Raw genomic sequence first — 22,571 nt, 5'->3', positions numbered from 1 at the left:
AGGAAGGGAGGAGAGGTGACAGCTTTGTCCATGCAGGCTGCTGCTGCCACAGGAGCTGCTGCCAGCCCACACATTAAATGGTCCTATGGAATCAGTGCCACTGCATGATCCTCTGCTTGAGGTGTCTAAAGAAAAGCACAAAACAGGCTTGTGCAGCTCCCCAGGAACCTCCACCTCTGCCTTTTGTATCCATAACCTATTCCAGGCATGGCTCCGAAGTGGATGGCAAGCTGGAATTCACTGGAAGGTTCTGCTACCCCTTCGTAGGTTCTGGCTGCAGCTGCCCTCGTTTTTCTCAGATGGCAGTGAGCTGTGTTGATGCAGAGGAGACCCTGAGCGGGACCCAAGCCTCCAGGTGCCAGGAGAGGCCTGATGGGCACATCTCAAGGGCTTTGGGGACTTATGGATCCTGCAGCCACTGTTCCACTTCCATAAATGGGGGCTGGAGCCTGGAGCCCATCTCTCTGTGCCGTTGATCACAGAATCATGGAATGGGTTGGGTTGGAAGGCACCTTAAGGATCATCTCATTCCACCCCACGTGCCAGGGGCAGGGACACCTTCCATTCTCCCAGGTTGCTCCAAGTCCCATCCAGCCTGGCCTTGGGCACTTCCAGGGCTTGGGCAGCCACAGCTTTGACGAGCCTGGGGTCCAGCTGGCCCATCCTGCGGGACGGGGGTGGATCTGCCCCCAGCGGTGCGCACTGGCCTTGCCTGGCCCCTCCCCATGTGCCCTCCCACCATCTGTGACTGTGTGGCAGACAGACAGCCCTGTCACAGACCGGTCACAGCCATGCAGTGCCACCCACCCCAGCCACCCCACAGGTGTCCCCACAGTGTGATGTGGAGGTCACTCTCACCAGTCTTAAACCAGCCTCCTTCCAGCTCCGAGTGCTCCCAGGCCTCACGCCAGGGAACATGCTGAAGAGCATGCCTGGACTCAGGTTCCTTTTGAGCAGTGGCTCTCTATCGGCTATCCTCCTCCTCCCTCCTCTTCCTCCCAGTCCCAGCGCACTGCTCCATGGTGTCTGGGCCCACACAGGAGTCCCTTTGGCATGTCCAGGTTGAACAGTGATGCCAGTGGCTGATCCACCCCGCCGAGGTGGGTTTGTACAGGTTTTCCCATCCTTTCACCCCAGGACAAGCCCCATTGCCTCACAGCCACTCGTGCCTTCTCCCCAGTGCCTTCACCCTGGCAGGGGACAGACAGGGAACCGGTGCTTTTTGGGGACAGCAGCAGAAGGGAAGGAGCAAGGAGGTTGCAATGGGCAGGAGGGAAGTGTCCCAGAGTGAGCAGCTGGCAGCACAATCCCGGTGTGGGGAGGGAGCCAGAACGCAGCACAAAGCCTGTGACCGGAGTTACAGTTCACCCAGCACACTCTGTGTGCCTCTTCCTGTCCCACAGCAAGTGTCCCTTGTGCTGGGCTCTGCTGGAATTTCTTGGATGCTAAATTAAGCACTCTCTGATAGCAGCAATGGCTGTTGGACGTTGCCCTGCATCACACCTGGGTGGGATTCTGATGCATTTATCAGTAAGTTCTGATTCAGGAGCACGGTTGATTGCCTTGTGCTGACCTGTCAGAAATAGTTCTGGAGGTTTGTAATCTGGACTGAGCAGGAAAGACTTGTGGCTGTGGTGGTGGGGAGGAAGGGAGTGTGCTCTGGGCATCCCAACTGGCTGGGGAGTTTCTGAACGACCCAGTGGAAATCAGGATTGACTTTGCTATGAACACCCAGGGCATGAGTCCAGTGGGGGATCTCACTAGTCTCCAAGACTTCTTAGTGTTGACACTGAAGATTCTGCTGTTGGTGAAGCTACTGTGATGCTGAGGGATGCTGACTGAGCATCCAAGAGGTTACTGTGATCCCTGATGGTGACAGTGACTGAGAACGACCCGGTGTCTGAGCAGCTGTGTCAGATTCCCTGGGTACATCAAGAAATAGACATGAGCTGGTGAACCAGCTGCTGCAGGGACTGGAGCACTGGACTCAGGTGTCCATCTCAGAACTCCTTCAAGACAAGCACCTCCTGCACCTGCGACATCTTCCCACAAGGAATTCAGAGAGCAGCAGTGACCATGGATCATGAATGTTACAGGTGCTGTGTAGGTATTATTTCATTAACAAAAGTAAGTTCTAACAAAGGACATAATTATTACCAAGGTCAGGTTTTTACGATCACTTTTGCAATCACAAGTATTTCTGTACAGGCTGGTGTGAAGAGCACCAAACAGTGAAGCCAGGCAGACACAGCAACACAAAAACGTAGGGTTTATTTCCAGGTGTTTTGGAACAGACACCCCAACACCTCCATGCAAGATCCCACCTGCAAAGTTCAATTCTAAGCGGAATTCAGTGGCATAAGCTCTCCAGGCTGTGGGGTGAGACACCCTTCATGCAGAGCGGGCAGCTCAGGTCCCAGATATGTATTTAGGCTATTCCCAGGAATTTATTGCTTCATTCAGGAAGACTCGGAAAGCCGCGAGGCAGCTGCAGGCTCCGGGCCTGCAACTGCCCCTCTGCACATCAATTGCTAATGGAATTTAAAGCTGCTGCTTCCAAAAACGCTCCAGACAAACTTTTTCTCACTGAAAGAATACAGAAGTCCTCCTGCACTGATATTCCAGATTAAAATTTTTATAAAAACAGTTGAAAAGTCCAGTTTAGTGTTTTCTGCTCATATTAGTTGCTAATTAGTCTCCTTGCTCAAAGAGATGCTTTATTCCCAAACATTGTAACAATTCAACAAATTTGGATTTAGGAATGCTACAGGAAACAGAAAATGAAACACCAAGCTTTGTTTTTAAAAAGCAAAACACTATAAATGCAATGAAGATGAAACAGTGTTACCTAATAGAGCAACACAAGGAAATATTAAAGTACAAAATACTGCATTTTATTGATGTCTGGGAGAGTGTTTATGCAGCTCAATGCTTTTAGTCCCCAATACTGAAATTATTTCAAACACAACACAGCATATCGCACTGCTTTAAAAAAAAATGTTATTTTAATGCTTAAAAAAAAAAGAGCCAGAAATATGATCACTAAGTAAACCCTATAACAAAATATTAACATTTTAAAGGAATTAATCCAACCATCTCCTGTGTTTCTGCATTCCTCAGATGGTCAAGGTGCAAACAACACGTTGACAGGGCAGGTGCAAGGAATCCTCTGCCTCACCTGAGCAGGACACTCTGCAGCCCTGACCCAGCCCCTGCTTGGCTGAACAGCATTTATCATCAGCAGAAGTGCTGGGAAATTTTACTTTAAAACCTAAGAATGCTGAGCACCAGGTCATGTGCACCTCTGACAAGGAAGAAAGGAGACTGCAGGCAGTGTTAACTTAGAGTGGCATTAAAGAAGAGGAAATGAGATTTACATGACTCACATGGAGAACGTCAGATTTCTGCTATGCGTGTACAGTGCCATTTTTTAAAATTAAATTTACATTACCTTTTTTTAAAATGTATGGGGAAAAGTACTTTCATGACACTACTTTAAGTGGAAGGCCTGGATTTGACAACGACATTTTACAGAGTATGAGCCAGCAGTGACCTGGCAGCCAGGAAGGCCCATCACGTCACCAGCCAGGTGAGGGAGGGGATTGTCCCGCTCTGCTCTGCACTGGGGCGGCCTCACCTCAAGAGCTGGAAGCAATCATGTCAAAGACATTAAGCTGTTAGAGAATGTCCAAAGGAGGCCATGAGGATGGTGAGGGGTCTGGAGAGGAAGTCTTACAAGAAGTAGCTGAGGGCACTTGGTTTGCTCAGCCTGGAGGAGACTGAGGTCAGACCTCACTGGGGCCTTCAACATCCTCCTGAGGGGCAGCAGAAGGGCAGCTACACATCTCTTCACTCTCATGACCAGTGACAGAACTTGAGAAAACCGCTGGAGCTGAGTCAGGGGAAGTTTAGGTTGGATATCAGGAAAAGGTTTTTCACCCAGAGGGTGGTCTGGCACTGAACAAGCTCCCGAGGGATGGGGTCACAACCCCCAGCCTGCCTGAAGTAAAGAAGTGTTTGCACATCGCTCTCAGGCACAGGATGGGATTGTTGGGGTATCCTCTGCAAGGCCAGGAGCTGGACACAATGATCCTCATGGCTCCTTTCCAACTCAGCATACTCTGATCCTGTGAAATATGGCAAACAAGGATTGCTCCTGACTGAGGAGCAATTTGATCTCAGGACAGATCCACAGCTGCGAAGGGAATTCACTAAGTGCGCAGGGCAGGAAAGTAAAGCCTGCAGATAAAAGACATCGTGCTCACACTGTAACAGGGACCAGATGGACTGTGGGCAACTGGGAACAGCAAGATACTGTCTTACATGGCAAAAAAAGCCATCACAAATTACCTCTCCTTCAAAACAACAAAGACAAGCTCTGTTCAAACTTCTGCATATATAGAATTGTAACATAGGAGATACAAACTGGTTAAAATACTGCTAGGAATAGCACAAACAAGAGACAGTACTTCACTTACCACTTAATACTTGTTTCTACAGAAAAAAAAAACCAGCCAAACATCCAGATCTTGCTGTATTAAAGTTATATGTACACCTGGCAGTCCAAAAGTTACTTGTCTGGGATTTAATTTAAGCACCTTGATTACACAGTGTCCTTTACTACAAAACAGCCAAACATACATTCATAATCCTAGAACTATTGTTATAAGTAGCGTATTTTAAAGCATTATGTCAGACGGGTGCAGCCAAAGCTGTTTTTTTCTCTTTTAAAGGTAAGTGGTCTGCACTACTGTCCTAACATAATGCAGCAACTCATGTTACAGTAATTATTTAAATGCTTTCACTGTTACAAAATGCTTTAGAGAAAAAGAAAAAGAAATTTGCACGTCAGTTTCTTGTTCTCAAAACGTGCTATTTCAGGAGACCCCCATGCTGTCACCCCTCTGCCCTGCAAAGGGGCTGCTTTGCTGTGGGGGTCACATCCCCATCCCCGCCGCACGGCTCCCGGCGGCGACACCCTGCGAGGTAGGTACCGGATATCCCCAATGGCAGAGCCAAGACTTTGTGTGTGGCACCGTGGCACGCCGATGTCCGCCAGCCCGCCGGCAGCGAGGCTCCTCCAGGCCCGGGGCAGCAGGTTACAGCAAACTGCTGGGCAGGTTGCTGCTCTGCCACCTAAGGCAGGTGGTCTTAGAGTGTTTGTAGAGGTGGCTGGACTGGCTGAAGCGCTTGCCACACTTGAGGCAGGCGTAGGGCTTCTCCCCCGTGTGCACACGGATGTGCTTCTTGCAGTCCGTGAGCGTCAGGAAGGTCTTGCAGCAGATCTTGCAGGCGTACTTGCGTGCACCCTCCACCACCAGCACGTTGTGCTCTGACAGAGCCTTCTTGCACTTGGACAGGACATCCGCAGACGCCCTGGTCAGCTGCGGCGGGCCAGGCTGCGACAGGTGCCCGCTCTCAAAGGAAGTGCTCCCGTTCATCATCAGCTGGGACCCGGATGAGCTCTCCTGCAGCTGCGAGCCCCGCACAGAGGTCACCACGGGCATTTTGGGGGCAATGCGGCGGTAGCCAGGAAAGCCACCAGCTCCACCTCTCACTGAGCCCATCATGGCCCGAGACAGCGAGTGCAAGCCCAGGCCTGAGCGTGGGAAATCCATGCCGAACTGCTCCGCTGCTCGGTACCCGGAGGTCTGCACGCACGGCAGACCCATCACATCCTGCATGGGCCTCACGAAGTGCGAGTCCGTGGGCTCACTGAATGGGTTCTCGACGTGGGAAACGGCAGCAGATGAGTGGCCACCGGCGGGCCCCGACTCCGGGCTCATCAGGTAAGAGGCGTCACTGTCCATCCTGCAGTCGCTGGTGGTGTTGGGAATGTTGTCATCGTTGTTTTGGCTGGCACCAAAGCCACCTCCTCTACTTTTATTCAAAAAATTTGAAATGCTGAAAGAAGACTTGTGTTCCAGGTTGTTGGACACCTCCATAATGTGGATGTCTCCCACCCTGTCGGTACTGGACTGAGGGTCAGAGAAGCTGCGGTCGCTGCTCTCGGGACTCAACTCTATCTTCTCTGCGCTCACCACTCCTCCTTCCACCTCCACAGACTCACTGCCCTCCGCCTGGGAGGTGACATCGCTCACCTCATCCTGAGGCTCTGGGGAGCTCAGGGGCTCAGACTTCACCACCACCCTCATGTGCTCCTTCTCATTCAGGCTGACCTCTGGATTTTCACATGGGAAATTGCTCTTCTCAGCAGCAGCCTCCTGGTCAAAGCTGGTTTCCACTTGTGTGGTCTGTGACGCCATGGACATCTGGGAAATGTTTCCCCCGCCGTTGTCTGACTGGCTGGGCACTTGAGCATCCTCCTGAGCACCAAAGGACTGGTCAAACATGATCGTGTTGTCCTCCTGGTTATCAGCAACCGTGTCAGCCTTGGAGTTGTCCACAATCTTCAGCGAGTCCGGAGAGAAGAAATCTTCACGCGAGTGGACGACGGGCTGCCCGCTCTCTGCGGCCACGTCCGACACGGGCTCGTCCATGGCAGGCCGGATGCGCTGGCGGGTACGGTCCTCGGAGGACTGCTTCCGCTTGTGGAGGCGGCGGATGGGGAAGGCGGCGCGCTGCTCCAGGCTGCTCCGCATGGAGGAGCCCATGGCGCCGGGCGGCTCTTCAGCGCCCTGCGAGGAGCCCAGCGCCGAGCTGACGATGCTGAGCCCCAGCTGCTGCAGCATGAAGGAGCGCTGCAGGCGCGCGCTCTGCTCCTGTGCGCGCTCGCTCGGCGGGGACAGCGGCAGCGTCCGGGTTGTCAGGTAGTGCTTGCAGGCCTTCACCACAGAGTTGAGGTGCAGGTGGGACGCGGCCAGCAGCACGTCCATCACATTGCTCTCCCCCAGCATGAGCGTGGATGTGTACATCATGTCTATGAGCGGCAAAGGCCTCCGCCGTCACCACCTCGCTGTCCAGCTGGATCATGTTCATGGTCTGGTCCCCCTCGGCCACGGTGAAGAGCGCTCGGAAGTGCGTGCTGCAGGCGGCCAGCACGGAGCGGTGCGCTTTGAAGTGCCTGTTTCCCACCACGATGACGCAGTCGCACAGCTGCCCATGGAGCCTCTGGTAGTTGAGCTGCTGGAAGACTTGTTCAAAGTGTCCTGGAAAATCCATGATCCTGCAAAACAGAAGAAACCACGATATGGGCCACCAAGTTGATCAGAGGGATGGAGCAGCTCTGCTGTGAGGAAGAGGTGAGTGAACTGGGATTATTCAGCCTGGAGAAAAGGCAGCTTTAGGGTGACCTAACTGTGGCCTTCCAGCTCTGAAGGGGTCTACACTAAAGGTGGGGCAAGACTATTTCTGAGAGTCTGCAGTGAAGGAGAAGGGAGAGTGGGCTCAAATTGAAAGAGGCTAGCAGAAGATGGGATACAAGGAAAAAATTCTTCCCTGTGAGGGTGGTGAGGCCCTGGCACAGGTTGCTCAGAGAAGCTGTGGATGCCCTGGAAGCATTCAAGGCCAGGCTGGACAGGGCTTGGAGCAGCCTGGGATAGTGGAAAGTGTCCCAGCCCATGGCAGGGAGTGGAAGAAGACAAGGTGCCCTTCAGACCCAAATCACTGTGTGATTCTATGGCTGAAGTCCTAGTAGGGCTGCAGTGACGCTGGCTGTGAAGAGGAAAGGTGACAGCTGAAAGACAGACAAACAATAACACATGGGCACAGGATCAAAGGCAACAGTCTGGAGGACAAGGAAAAGGAGTAAAAATCCAGGTTCTGTCACAGAGCTGACCTCCGCACCAGCCACCTCGCAGGCAGCTGTGCTGGAAACTGGATAACGCAAATCACTCACACCTGCTGGTAAAACATTTTGTCCTGGTTTCTGAAAAAATCTGATTGTAATAGCCTGGTGCCCCCTTTGATACACTGCTCACACAACTGGGAAACCTTCCACAGAAACACCGGCGCTGTTGACAAAACGATGCACTGCTCAACAAGACAAGCAGACAAGAGCCAGTGGTGGTTTCCTCTTAAATTTTCATTAACTGAGCATGACTCATATCTTGGTTGATTCATTTCAAGGCTACACAGGCGACCTTCAGCGATATCTCGACTGTTCTTCATGAAAAAAACAACAGAGTGTAAGATTTGGTGAGCGGAAAGGCTGCATGTGCAAGGCACACACACACATAAGTTCCTGTGCTCACGTTTATGTTCCAACAGCAGCACGACAGCATCAGTGGACACAAGACCAAAAAGCAGCTGAAATAAAAGGTCACATGGATAGAATTGTACTTTTGAGAAGGCATCAAATGTAAGTCTGCTGACTCAGAAAGTTCCTCCTCAAACATGGACGTGTTTGCTGCTTTTTCTTTCCTAATCATGACTGTCTTTGCTGGCAAGCTCGTCACCCTGCACAGGATATCCCAAGACATCCTGTTAGAGACCACCGTGTGTCCTTGGACGGAGTCAGGACAGGGAGATCATTCAATGGTTATCACCTGAAATACTCAGCACGGAGAAAATTAAGTAATTTAAAGCCTTTGAAAACTCCAGCACATTAACCGACTGTTGGATAACTAGGGGTCTCCTGCTGGAAGGTGCTCTTCTCAAGACAGTGCCTTTTTTCCCCTGTTTTTTCTTCCTTTACGCATCAGCTGGAACACCCAAGATTTGTGCCCCTCCCAGAGAAGCACCTGCACCCCAGCGCTGCATCAGCACCGGTAAAGACACACCCAGAGGCTCCGTTTTGTGCCACACAAGGGACATAAAGGGGAGTCCGGAGAGCCCTGGTCCCGCCCCGACGCTGGGGTCACTGGCCTCTGCCTGGCCGCCGCCCCCCCGCCCCGCTCACCTGCGGTGTCCGTGCGGGAAGGGCCGTGCGAGGATCAGGATGGGGACGGGGACAGGGACAGGGACTGGGACTGGGATTGGGATTGGGATTGGGATCAGCCCCGGCCCCGCTCCCGCCGCTCCGGCCCCGCCGCGCCCGCCCGCCGCGCTGCGCGTATACGTCACTTCCGGCCGCTGCAGGCGCGGGCCAGGCTACCAGCCAATCGGCGCCCTCGTTAGTTAGACGCGGTGGCAGAGTCTCACCTCGCCCAATCGGGGCTGAGCTTATTGACACGACCGGAGGCGGTGGCGGAAGAGGCGGAGGAACGGGAGCGGGATCCGCATTGGAACGCGCATCCCAACCGCAACCCCAACCTCAACCACCCCTCTCATACAGCCCCTCGCCATGGCCGCCGCCGCCACCTGGCGCTACCGCGGGACCCCGAGGCGGAGCAACCGGCAGCGCTCGGTGAGCGGGACTGGGCCGGGGGCGCGGGGCGGGTCACGGTTCCCCCTCAGGGATCGCGGCCGGTGTCGGATCTCACGGGCTTCCTCTCCCGCAGTGCGGTTCGCGAACGGGAAGCTGCGGCACCCCGACTCCCTGCGCTTCACCGTGTACCGGAACCGGGACACGGCGCATCCCCGGAAAAGGCACCGCAGGATCCTGGTAAGGGCCCGCCCTGAGGCGGGCGGGGGCGGATGCGGATCGTCAGGTCGCAGTAATATTAAGATATTATGATAATAATGTACAGTGAGGTAACAGGCGGATAAAAGCCACAGATGTTGTTAATTAACCCCACGGGCTGCGGGGCCCCATGGAGACCACGGCGGGAGCGGCAGCTGGGCCCCAGCCCAGGGAATTCCCACGTGTAATTCCCACCGCGAGCAATTCCTGCTGCGGGCTGTGCAGGGGTTTGACCCTGTGTTGCCCTCTGGGCTGTGGCCTCAGCAGCTCCCGCCGGTTCGAGTGGGAAACTCTTCCCTGTGAGGGTGGGCAGGCCCTGGCACAGGGTGCCCGGAGCAGCTGTGGCTGCCCCTGGATCCCTGGCAGTGCCCAAGGCCAGGCTGGACACTGGGGCTGGGAGCAGCCTGGGACAGTGGGAGGTGTCCCTGCCCATGGCAGGGGGTGGGATGGGATGGGATGGGATTTAAGGTCTCCTATCACCCAAACCACTCTGGGATTCTGTGAAAATCTGTGCTGAGCTTTGTAGCAGATTTTTAAAAAAAACAATCAAAAGTTTAGCCCAGTGTGTTCCACAGAGATGTGTTCCAAGGGCCGGGATGTCTCTGGGTTTCAGAGGAGGTTCTGGCACTGACGTGGCTGACGGAGCCTGCTGGGTGGAGGTGGCAGAACAGGGACAAGCTGAACCATCAGGGAGTTGCTTCCCAGCTAGTCGGGTGCATTTGATCATGAGATCCATTGTGTTCTGTTCACACTGGGAAATCTTCACCAAAGGTGAATGGTTCAGCTAAATTACATCAAAGGAGATGAACTTCCCTCAATGAAGAGGGAACTGAGGGTACCATCAGAATGTGCTTCCTGCTGCTGTTATTAATCTTTACAGCTGCTCCGCTCAAGGAATAAATGACTTTTCAGCTCAAATTCTTGAAGGAAATTCTCTGCAGCAGAGCAGAAAAACCAACACATCCTCATAATGCATTGAAAATATGTTGGGGTGGCTGAGACACTCCTGGTGGTGCTGGCTGTGGCCAGCTGAAAAGTTGGTGAATTGGAGGCACTGGACAATACTGGAGCTTAAATGAATCATTGGAAACCACATTTTTAACTGAAGTATTGAGGGGCGATCGCTGTGAGGCGTTGTGCAAGTTTGCTTTGGTGATACACTCTGCCTTTAAATTACAATGCCTGGGAATGCAGCAGTTGGTGGCACCAGGAGAAGCAGAGCAGGGGCAATGCAGGTCACTCACAGCCCTCTGTTGCAGTAACTCTCTGTGGTTTCCCAGGTCTCAGAGACAGAGCGGCTCTGCTACGTGGGACACAACTTTGGCAGCGAGGTCTTGAAGTGCAACTCCCTGTGCAGGTATGGAAAAAGGAGCTAGGAGCAGAGGGGCTGGTCAGACACAGAGCTCCTGGTCCCTTCCATGGACTTGTCTTAGAGGTTTCCACGGGGCCCGTGGTGGGGCTCAGAGGATTTGGACAGGAAGCTCCAGCTGTTTGTGCACATCTTGTGGAAGCTGTGACGTGTAAATCACAGAGCAGTTTGAAAATGTCTTGTGAGGTCTGGGGGGACGATATGGGTTAGTGTAGCAGCAGGACAGAGTAACAGCTTTGTTACTAAGAAATCAGGATGAAGAAATTGCCTTTATCAGCAGTTGGTCAGCGCTGAAGGGGTTGGGCAGCTGGTCCGGGTGATCGCTGTGAGGCCCTTCCAGCTGAGATGCTCTCTAATTCTGTACAAGGAACTGGCTTCACTTCTGCAGAGTCTGTCCAAACATGCCAATACCAACCTCCGTTCTGTCTGAGCAGTGAAACTGGGAGGGCTGGATCCTCAGACAGAGCGGTGTCCAGTTTGAGATGCTGCAGCTGAAAAAAGAGCGCCAAGGGGTTGTTTGTTCCTGAGTTTGGAGAAATAAATGCAGTTTAACAAACGTGTATGGTATAGCTGTTAATTCAGTATTGTTTGTGGGCAGATTTAAGTGCTCACCTCTGAACACTGGTGGAGAGGTGGTTCCAGGGGCTAAAGTGGTGCTTGCCACTCTGGAGGTCCTGAGCTGTGGGAGCCACAAGGAGATTTGGCTCTTGTTCAAGCTATGGCCATCAAGTCCTGGCACAGCAAAAAAAAGGCAAAGGACAATAGCAGAACTCTGGCACCTACACTTCACCTAATTCTGTTGTTTTAAGACTTCTGCATTTACGTAGAGCAGCAAGTCTTTCTGTTTTTATTCGTACACATGCCTTGGAGGTAACTTGGTTTATCATAGCACTGTATGTGCAAAGCAGGAGAGCTGCCAGGATGTGAGAAGACCACATAATTTAAATCATTTCCACTGCTCTGCCTCTGACTAATCAACTGCCCCTGTTCTCCCCAGGTACTTTGTTGGTGTGTTAGACAAGAACTCTGGGCAGATGGAGGTCTACGATGCCGAAATATTCAACATGCAGCCCCTGCTCTCAGGTGGGAGGTGCTGGGGGTCAGAGCTGCTCAGTTGCTTTGTGCTTCTCATTCCTGCCTTGTTCCCCTGGCATGGAGTAAGAACGATTCCTTCACTCCTGCATGCTGAGAGGGACAGCGGGAGAGGGAAGCACAGTGAGTCTGGGGTGGAGGTTAAGCAGGGACTGTGGAGGATGGGAGTCACTCACAGAGAGTCACGGCACAAGCGCATCGTTGTCCGGGTGTGTTCTGCTGAGGGAGGCCTGAGACTCATCAGGTCAAGGAACTAGATCCCTGAAAAACAAAAAAAACCAGGTTTTATCCAGCTGGACTGTTTTTTGTCACTGAATCCTGGATAAGAACCCAAAAGATCACATCTTTTGGTAGCTGATTTTTACCCTGTGCAGGAGGGCCTGGGTTTGGCCATAGTCCGTGTATTGCACCCATAGGCTTTGTAGCAAAAGCTTTTTTCTTGTAGGTTCCCATATTTGGTGTGTCCTTTAATTAGCCAAGTCACGTGGAGGGGATCCTGATGTGCTGTGCCAAGTCTGTTAGTCACAGAGCTAAAGGAATTCCTGTCCTGGCTGCTTCTGTCCAAGCACACTAACTGTTGTTGTTTTATAGATAACTTGATACCTGACGACACAAGGGATTACCAGAACAAATCCTACAGGGAGAAGGTAAAGTTGAAAGCCGTGTCATGTTCTGCTGTGATTATCCAGCTGACAGGGGCAGATGCTTGTCTTGAGGCTGGGAGGTTTGGTGTCCTAGAGGGTTAACCTGTGCAGGACCAGGATTCTCACTGTGTCCAGGAGTCAGCACAGTTATTGCCTAGCTTGGGAGTATTTTCCTGGTTATTTTAGGCTGGATCACCATCCCAGTGACCTCCTGCCCCTCGCAGACCAGCACATCCTGCACCTGCGGGTTTTGCCACGTGAAGAGCTAAAGGTTTCTTAGAGGCTGTGGCTGTGGAACGAGCAGTGGGTTTTGTGTTCTGTTGGGTGCACAGGGTGTTTGAATGTGTGCTTCTCTCTTGTGCAGATGGATTTGTGCATTGAGGCCTTTGGAACCAGCAAGCAGAAGCGAGCACTGAGCTCTCGCCGCATGAATGCCGTGGGCAGCGACATCGTGAGCACAGCTGTGACAAAAGCAGCAGCAAATGTTATCGATGCAAAGGGAGTGACAAGTGAGAGGATTCTGTCTTGGGGTGTAATCAAGACAACCTGAAGTGCCTTTTTCTGTCTGTCCTTGCCAAGTGTGGCAGGAACAAGAGGGGTTTTCTTTAAGTGATGGGGAGGCAGCTGGTCTAAGAGCTGAGATGGGTAGATGTAGAGGAACTGCTTCTTTCTGGTCCTGCAGGGCTTGGTGTGGGAGTTGCCTGAATAAGGGAAGGTCCCGGTGACATCAGTGTCCATTCTGGCTGCTTTGGAAGCTCCCGGGGTAGTCCATGGAGATGACTTCACTGGGATAAAAGCAGTGCCTTTACCTGGTCTGATCTCTGTGGCATGGCTGTGGAAAAGGCACCTTCTTACCTCAGAGAGTGGTGCAGCCTTGGGACAGGTCACAGCACAGTGTGGTGTCACCAACCCTGGGGGTTTCCAAGCTGTGGCAGGAGAGAGCTGGGGCTGCCCTGACTCTGGACATCCAAGCAGGAGGGCAGACAAGAGCCCTCCAGAGCACTTCTGGTATCCTGAGAGTGTCATTGGCATGAACAGAAGAGATGTCTGTTGACTGTAGACCCCACCAACTTTCATCCCTTATGTTCCAGGGTGGATATTGACTGTGCTCTCAGAGCTGCTTTGTGCCAAGTCGGTATCCACTGGAGCTCAGGTGCCAAAACTGTGCTCTGCCCACCTGCAGCAGAGGCATCTTGGTGCCCTTCTTTCCTAGATATTTCTCTAGTCTGGACTGGCCTTTCTAAATTTTTATGGCCAGAAGGTTCTTGATAGAAGTTGTAAATGTTTAAAACTCCAGCTGTGACTAAAATGGTGTTTACCCATTGATCAAACTTGCATCTAAAGGAAGGGTTTAGGTTGTGTTCCTGTTCTCTGCATTTTGGTTTGCATGATCCAAATACTCTCCTGTCCTGCTTCCCTCCCAAGCTCTGATGCAGGACATGGCCCAGGACGACGTGCAGAACATCTCTGCCTTCCTCCCACCATGCCATGAGGATGCTGACAGGCCGGAGCACATTTACAAGTTTGAGGACAGTATCTTTTCTGTGTCACAGTGGTTTCTCATGCCTTTAAGTCTTGATGAAGCCATCTGGCATGTGGGAGCAAGTTGAGCCTTTTCCCCTCACAAGGCAAGAGCTGGGAGCAAGGTAATGCTGCCTTGAGGTTTTGGGGCCTGCAAGTCCCATACCCTGCCTCTTTCCTTTGGAGAGCAGGATGCTCTGCCTCCCGGTGAGCAGCATTCCACAGGGAATATTGGTGAGGTCGGCCTTGCAGAAGTGAGCTGTGGCTGTGCTACAGTCTCTTAGAGGCCTTAGTTCCTGGCCAGGTTCCATCCCCCTGCCCTGCCCGCTTCTCCTCAAGTGAGTGTGGACAGAACTGCCCTACCTGGAAGGGAGAGCGCAGGCTTGTTCTGTTCCTTAACATCCTGCCAGTCCTGTCTCCTGCCGAGTATGAGGCGCTGCGGGTGCCAGCAGCCACCCTCGCCAGCACCAGCGCAGAGGAGATGGCCAAGAGGACGGAAGAGAGGAGGTAACGCTGCTGCCCATGGCTGCGGCCTGGCCGAGGGGCAGTGGAGCTGCTGCTGCTGCCGTCCCCCGGCTCGGGGGCAGAGGGAGGACATTCGGTCCTGGGGTGGCAGAGCAACACCTGCCTTGGGGAATGTGGGGGCAGGTGCGTACACAACAGCAAGGGGCCCTTTGGGGAGCTGAACTCCCCCTCTCTTTCTTGCAGCCATTGCTCCTTCATTTTGGAGGAGCTGAAGTTCCTGCCCACCGATGAGAGGAGTAGAGACCACAAAGCCCGATGCCTCTGGTTCCTGGACACCCTCATCAGGTTCAGTCACCTGAAAGTGATCAAGAAGAAGCGTAAGAGACTTTTCAGCTCATAAACACATGCTTTTGGGAATGTCTTCATCATCCTTTACTCATCAGCTGAGTGTGTGGAACATATCTCAGCCACACTCAGGGTCCTGCTTTTGAAACAGCACCACACAAAACATTTTGGTTGAGATTTTCCAGACTTGCCATCTTCCTTAGAACTTGTATATCCGAGTGTCCTTGTCAGTCCTTGGCAGAGCTGAGGGAGGAGGAAGGGGCAAGCCTGGCTTTAAATATCCTCCTGTGTTGCTGGAGACACAGGAGTCACCACAGGACTTGTCTAAGGAGGATGTGGGAATGTCTAGACTTGGTGATAGTAGGGACTTGTTAGTGTGGTCTCAGCTTTAACAGTATTTTGTGGTAGAAGAAAAACATGCATAGGGGTGTGTGTGTTTTAGATTGTGTAGTATGGAAGTGGGAGATGCTTTTTGAAAAGAAAATAAGAGCTGCTTGGATTCTCTCAGAGCTGAGAAGTTGAGAGACCTAGAAATCAAGCACTAAGGTTCCTTTCAGGTTTGTGTTCCTGGGAAGAGGCAATAAATGGTGGGATTCTTGGGGTTGGACTCAGTAATCCTGGTGGGTCCTTTTCCACATGGAAAAATATTCCATGATGGGTTTCAGGATGATCTATGTGCTGCTGTGCTGGGTGGGCAGTGCAAGACAGAGTGTGTGTTCCTCACTCCACTGCAAAGCCCCTTTCTGCCCTAGATCCAATGGGTCCTGAATGCCCACACATCATCAGCAGGAAACTCATGAAAAATTTCACCTCGCTGACCTACAACAATGGCAGGTAAGGGATGTTGTGTGAGGCTCTGGAGGCACAGATATGGCAGAGCTCAGGTTGAGGGGCCACAGACACACCATTAGGAACCCCTCTACACTCCACATCTCACAAGTTCTCCCTCTTGCCACGCAGCATCCAGAATTTCATCTCTGCATCCATGAAGGCTAAACTCACCGCGTATGTCATTGTCTTGGCTTTGCACATCAACAACTTCCAGACTGACCTCACCGTCCTGCAGAACGACATGAAGCTCCCAGAGAGCAGGTGAGTCATCCTGTTTGTTCACACCTGCCCAGATCCTCCTACAGAAAGACCCTGAGAAGAGCTCTGAAGCATCTCTGGACCTGGGTAGGGCTTTAACTTTCATGGGAAAGATGGGCAGTTTCTGGGTTCATGACCTGCGTTTCCCAGGAGCCACCTGGCAGCTGCACCTGTGCTCCAGCTGGGCTCCTGTCCTTGGCCCCACAGCATTCACTGGATCAGGCTTCCAGGCAGAACTGCAGTTATTACTGGATCTTACCAAAGCTCTTGGTCACAACTTGGTTTTCAAGTTCCCTCATTGGTTTTGATGCCGTCACTTATTTTCCCCACAGTTATGCTCTTTATTCTTTGATCAGTAGTAATGGGGTTAGTGGGTTTAAGAGCAGTGTTTGCTCTTGGTTTCCATCCATTTTTCCTTTTTGTTTTTCTTTCTGGAACTAAACTTTTCAGGAATCCATGTTGGTTTTGGCAGTTGATGCCTGGGTTTAGTTTGTGCTGCCCTGCAGCTGTGAACAGGGTGCCTAGGATGCTGTGGGGAGAAGCGTGGAGGAGGCTTGGACCTGCTGGAAAAGTCAGTAGTGTTCTGTCCCCAGGAGGGCTCTGCCTTTCAGCCCTGCTGCTCCCAGCTGCTGCCTCATGGCATCCCTGTGCTGCAGACACCTCCGGGCCTCTCCCAGACAGGTCATGCAAGGTCATGACACGGGGGCTCAACAGCCCCACTGACGGTATTAATCCCGTGTTTTCCAGGATACTGGACATCGCCAAGGCCCTGCGGCTGAGGGTGTCCAAGGCCAAGGGGGGGCCGGGGCTAGAGAGTGACCAGAACCACAAGCTGGGCACTCTGTCTCTGCCCTTGCCCATGCAGAAGGCACCAGAGGGACAGCGGAAGCGCAGGAAAAGGAACTGAGAAGCCCAGGAGGTCTGAGGGGAGACGCAGCCCCTCCCTCAGAATGTCACGGGGATGCCTTCATCTGCTGGGTTTGGGTCCAGCATCAGCCCTGACCCTCCTGAAACCCGGGCTGAAGGTTTCACCTCATTAAAATGCTGCTTTTTTTCTATGTATATAGAAAAAGCTATAAAAAAACCTCTTCTTTTTTTCCAGTTTGTCTGGGGCAGGGGGTGAAATGGAGGTTGTACTGGAGCAAATGGGACCTGTTTGAACTGGCAGGTTCTGGCCGGACACCTTTGTGGCGGATGCTGATTCATGGCCCCTCTCAGGTTCCCTATCCTGGCTCCTTGCCTGGGGAGGGAGAGTTTTGTGATTCAGAGCTGGTATCACCTTCAGGGAGAGCAGTGAGTATGAGGCCACAGCTGTGGATTCCCAGTCCTTTGGAGAGATACTTCAGTCTGGTTTCTCTGAATTTTCACTCTCCTGGGTGATCAGCCTCATGGGAGGTGTTTACTTAGTAAGGCTGTAGGAGTCAGGAGGGCTTGTGAGAAGCAGGATCACCTCCAAACCAGTGTGTGAAACAAGAGCGTGGAACGTCAGAAGAAATCATCTCTGAGATGTCTCTGCTTTGGATAGTAATTTGGGTTTGGAACATCCTTTGGGATTTATGGTTATCTCCTCACACAGCTTAGAGCCCCACTGTTCACACCTGTCATTAGCAGTGACACAAACATCCTATGTTCTGGGGAGAGAATAATTACTGCTGTAGGAATTCCAGGCTCCAAGTAATCAATAGGAGAGGTTGAGGTTGGAAGGGACTTCTGGAGGTCTCTTTGTCCAGACCCCTCCCTGCTCAAGCAGGGCCACCAGAGCCAGGTGCCCAGGACTGTGTCCAGCTGACTTTGAAGTGTCTTTGGTTACAGGAACTCCACAAATTCGAAGTGAAGCAGTGTTTCACAATGCTCAGAGGGAGCCTCCTGTGATCCCTGTGTGCTCGTGGCCTCTGGCCTGTCCCTGGGCACCTTCCCTGCAGGTCTTTACAGACACAGACAAGGTCCCCCTGAGTCTTCCCTGCTCCAGGTGGTTGCCCTGGTTCCCTCCACTGTTCCTTGTAGGAGTGATGCTCCAGTCCCTTCAGCATCTTCACTGGACTCCCCAGTGTGTCCATGTCTCTGGAACTGAGGAGCCTGGAGCTGAACATGGCACCCCAGGCTGAGCAGAGGAGGAGGATTACTTCAGTTCTAATTCTGCCCAGACACTGGTGGCTGCTGCCATAGGGGCGTTTCTGGCTTGCTGCTGGAGAGGCACACATGGGACAGTGTCTGTCCCTGACCCTTCCAGCACGAACATGGACAGTCACTGACAGAGCAGCTCCAAAGTGAGCAATTCCCAGGTAAATGGTGCTGCAGGCCTCCAGGATGAGGGGTTTGCCCAGAGCTCAGGCTGGGGCCCAGCCAGGTGTGCTGTGGGTCCTGCCAGGAGCACGTTTCGTCTGTGGACCTGCTTGCTTGTAAATTACCCCAGCAGCTGCCTCAGTGGGAAAGAGGGAGACATAAACAGCTATTTCACAGAATTTTTTTTAGTGAGGTGCCACTGACGTTGGTCTGATGACGGTCCCCATCCCTGAGTTGTCAGCTTCCCTGCATGGCTCTGGAGAAACGCCGTCAGAGCAGCCGGTAAGAACCGCCCCACTCCGGGCCAGAGAGTGGCACAGAAGATGCTCCCATGTCTGCGGCAGGCCCTACCCACCCTGCTGGTGGAGCTGGAGCCCACTGGGCACTGGCCACCACTTGGGGCCCCAGGGTCCCCTCTTAGTGTGAGGCCGTGCTGGAGTTGGTCAGAACCCACACTGGGTCACACCTGGACCCCCACGCACTGGGGCACTGCGGTGGTGCCAGAGCAGCCACGGAAATGCTCCCAGCGTTCACCCTCCAGGGAGGAATGGGGCAGAGCAGGGCAGGCACACAACACCATGCCAGGCTGTTCCAAAACCCAGGTGGGACAGAACCCATTGGAGAATTGAGACTGAACATCCCGCTTTTCGAAGAAACTAATTCCTCTGATTTCACAGCCAACACCTCTAAGGGACTGCAAGTTCTGGGCAATGCAGCGTGAGGAGAGTGAATAGTGGGAGTGCCCAAAAACTGCTTTTAAAGGGAGCTGGGTTTGGAATCCTGATTGCGGAGCTGTGAGACTGAGGTGCTCAGAGTGCTCTCTATTTAGCACACCTGACTTTCCTGCTCTGGGGGTCTGGAAGACCAGATGGGAGCATCATTACCAATCTGGGGACCCACATGTCCTGACCTCATTTCAGCTGTGTGAGTCTTAGAGTGTCACTGTGTTCTCTCCCACACCCTGCACCAAGACTTACTTGATTACTCCACTCTGGAGAGAAGAGTTGAGGTCAAGGTTCTAACCAAAAAGAAAAATCCACCGTACACCCAGCCCCTGTTTCAGAGCACAACCCTGGAGGAGAAACGTGGCCCCTGAAGCCACTGGAAAAACCGGATGGCTTGGTGAAATAGAAACATGCCTGTGGCTGTCATGACTGAGACTGCCAGCTCTGGTGGTCTGGCAGCTGCAGGGCTGCATGTGCAGAGCAGCGAGGCGCTGGATGTGATGGCTTAAGGACAAAAACATGGCCCACTCAGGTCACACCATCTCTCAGCACCCTCATGGTCCAGGGACAGCTGAGGAAGACCAGATGAGCTGGCTCAGGTCAACATAGTGATCCACACGCCACCACCTCACCTGGAGCCCTGGAGGAGCGCCATGGGGCCCTTGAGCTCAGCTCTGTTGTGGGTGATTCTGTTCAGCTCTGGGGGGCTCAGTCCTCCTCTTTGCTGTCGGGGTTGTTCTCCCCACCAGCGTCATCCAGCTCCTCCTGGCAGCTTGTTGCTACCCCCCTGGCCAGAAGAGGGGTCGGCTGTGCCATCCTTGTGGCAGAACACTGTCAGCCCACGGGTGCTGTTGTGGCTGCTCTGGTTGTTGAGGTGCAGAAGGCTGGAGGGCATCATTACCACACTGCAGCCCCTGCCCCTGCTGCCTGCAGCGAGGGCTGGTTTACACGAGTTCACTCACTGCACACAGGAGTTTCTTTGATGGGGGAACATCCCCTCCCCTCTGTGTGCACTGATTTTAAGGCAGGCACCATCAAACAGAGCAGGACACTGCCAGCACCGCCAGGCAGCACCGTGCTGTACCCGGCACTCAGGGTTAGCTGTAGTCTGATTCGTCTGCAGCAGCCTAAGGAACAGGCTGAGGAACAAAGCGCACAGACAGGAGGGCGTTACCTGTCCTGGGAGGCGGATCCCTTGGGGTTGGTGTGAGAGCGGGAGGGGTATACGCCAGGACAAGGGGCTTGGCTCCCTTGCGGTGTCCAGCCTGGCCTCGCAGCTGGAGTGGACGTTGCTGTCCGTGATCAGGCTGCCCGAGGACAGGCACAAGAGCACCCCGAACCTTGCAGTGGGGGATGTTGTTCCTCAGCACGAGGACCTGCAGGCAGCAGGGGAAGCACCTGTGGCTGCAGGATGTGACCAAAGCTCTCCCTTCTGTAGCCCCCGTGCACCTGCAACCTCCCCGGCCGGCAAACTGGAGTCACTGGCACTGCTCCTCACAACCTGCTCTCCTCAAAGAAAGCAGTTAAATATTTACACAGCAGAGGTGTTCAATATTTTCCAGACAAACAAAACCACCTCTTAAATCCACATCTTTCAAGTGTTAAGAAATAATTACAGATTGCCTTTGCATAGCCCACTTCGACAAACAACACAGATCAGAAGGTAATTAAATTATACCTCCTTTTATTTGCCCATTCCCGACCGGTTCCTCATTTGGTCTCTCAGCTAACATGGAGCCCAGCGGGATGTGACCATGGCCCATCTCCTCCGGGCCCACTCAGCTGCCTGGAGGTGGCTGTGGGCAGCGAGGCTGAGCCATGTCCCACACAGCTGACCCTGGCCCAGGCCTGGGCTGTGCCAGGACCCCCAGCTCTGACCAGCTCTGCCACACTCCTGCCTCAGACAGCTCCAAGCCCATGCCTCACAGCCAGTAATTCCTGCTGATACATATTCCTGCTTCCTACTCCAGATGACATCTCCTACCTGAGCAAATTCCCACTGAGAGCTGGCCTGGGAATGCTCCCCTTCCTCCCCACCTCCAAAACGTCTATGTACAGTCTTTTAGAGCCATAGACTGAAAAACGGGCCCAAACCCTGGGCTGCCCCAATCCTTGAGGATAGTCCTGCTCTGGCCAGGTGGCTGCAGAGGAACCCCCAAGCCCCCTGACTGTGGATTTTGGCAGTGATGGTACCCCATTCCTCACCACCACCATTCTGTCTGGCACAGGCACAGAGTTGAGAGCTGTGGGCAACTGCAAGGTGAGATGATGCTGAGGGAAAACCTCAGTTCAGCATCCAGTGTGTGTCCCCAGCCAAAATCCCCTCCTCTTGGCTGATCTCTGACTGAAGCAGGCACCAGCCAGGACTGGCCGCAGTGAGGGGCATGGCCAGGGGTCGATACTGCAGTCCCCCATCTCTGCAGCTGTGCTTCTACAGGGTCCAGTGGGCCTGACTAGGTGACCCCAACCTGCCCCCACATTAATACTTCCACTTGTGGTTGTACCACCGTGTGCAGCTGCCAGCAACCTGCCTTTCATGTGAGCTGGTTAACCACAGGAAAGCAGCTGGTGGAGCAGCAGGGAGAGGGAAGGGGGCTCACAGCAGCCTCACAGCACCTTGCTGTTCTGTATGCAGTGCCTGGCGTAGGTCAGGTCCCTAAAGGTGCTTTCTTCCCATCTCACCTGCCCTCATGAGTAAATGAATGCTCTCCCTTCACATCCTTGAAAGGCATTGCCGGACGATGCAGCCCTGTGGAGAGCTGGCCAAAGGCTGGGCTCCCTTGTCCTGCTGCAGCTCCTGCTGCAGAGACCTGAGCTCCAGGTCGGTGTGCGGGGTGTGCAGCTGGCTGCTCTGTGGCCGGCAGTCCCCAGCGTCCCCACGCAGGACCCAGGCTCGGGGTTCCCCAGGACACCCTGCACGCAGCATCAGAGCAGCAGGGTGGGGTGGGCAGGCAGGGCCACCAGGCGGCTGCGGGGCAGTGCTGGCCAGTCCTGACCCCAGCGCCGCGTCCCCCGGCCCACCCTGCCCCACTACCTCCACCAGCACCTGCGGAGGGAAGGACAGGGACACAGAACCACAGAACCACTGAGATGGGAAAACACCTCCGAGATCATCAAGACCAACCTTTGCCCCATCATCACCTTGTCAACCAGAACACAGCACAAAGTGCCACATCCAGTCCTCCCTCACGCACCTCCAGGGACACTAACTCCACCACCTCTCTGGGCAGCCCATTCCAGTGTCTCATCACCCTGTGATGAAATTCTTCCTGATATCCAACCTGAACCTCCCCTAACACAGCTTGAGAGTATGGCCTCTCATCAGTGGTTGTCCTGCCAGCACAGGAAGGGCAAACCTTGACCAGGGAAGAACCCCATGGTGATAGGGACATGCAAATCCAGGCTGGACATCCCTGTCCAGGGCAGAGCTAACCAGTGCTGCTCAGACACATGGGGTCTGGCCACGGTCACCCCTACCTAGCCCCCCTCACACTCACAGGCCCGCAAGGCCACAGGAGCTGCTCCGGGCTTTCGGCTCTCTCAGGGCAATCAGAATTACACCACTTAACCTGGGG

General features: G+C 53.5%; 2 protein-coding genes and 1 long non-coding RNA gene across 4 annotated transcripts; 1 reads left to right on the top strand and 2 right to left on the bottom strand.

Moving 5' to 3' along the window:
- Window positions 1-2,244: 2,244 nt before the first annotated feature.
- ZBTB5 (zinc finger and BTB domain containing 5) lies at window positions 2,245-9,145 on the bottom strand. The gene is given in 3 exon segments (XM_039567378.1): window positions 2,245-6,888; window positions 6,890-7,126; window positions 9,043-9,145. Coding segments are annotated over 2 exon segments (2,022 nt in total). The 5' UTR covers window positions 7,123-7,126; window positions 9,043-9,145; the 3' UTR covers window positions 2,245-5,099.
- POLR1E (RNA polymerase I subunit E) lies at window positions 9,095-17,085 on the top strand. The gene is given in 13 exon segments (XM_039567381.1): window positions 9,095-9,212; window positions 9,215-9,247; window positions 9,342-9,445; window positions 10,744-10,820; window positions 11,830-11,915; window positions 12,516-12,571; window positions 12,933-13,077; window positions 13,994-14,101; window positions 14,500-14,596; window positions 14,798-14,931; window positions 15,652-15,733; window positions 15,860-15,991; window positions 16,736-17,085. Coding segments are annotated over 13 exon segments (1,242 nt in total). The 5' UTR covers window positions 9,095-9,184; the 3' UTR covers window positions 16,896-17,085.
- LOC120411522 lies at window positions 11,089-12,983 on the bottom strand. Of its 2 annotated transcripts, none has more exons than XR_005603877.1 (3): window positions 12,101-12,983; window positions 11,445-11,564; window positions 11,089-11,355 (listed from the first exon to the last, which is right to left on the bottom strand). It is a non-coding gene; the product is annotated as an uncharacterized LOC120411522 (long non-coding RNA). The 2 variants fall into 2 exon arrangements; XR_005603878.1 differs by having other exon boundaries at window positions 11,089-11,323.
- Window positions 17,086-22,571: the final 5,486 nt, after the last annotated feature.

Source organism: Corvus cornix, chromosome Z (assembly GCF_000738735.6).
Source record: "Corvus cornix cornix isolate S_Up_H32 chromosome Z, ASM73873v5, whole genome shotgun sequence".
Lineage (NCBI taxonomy): Eukaryota > Metazoa > Chordata > Aves > Passeriformes > Corvidae > Corvus > Corvus cornix.
The sequence above is the reverse complement of the archived record's forward strand: the minus strand, read 5'-3'. Positions and strand labels throughout refer to the sequence as shown.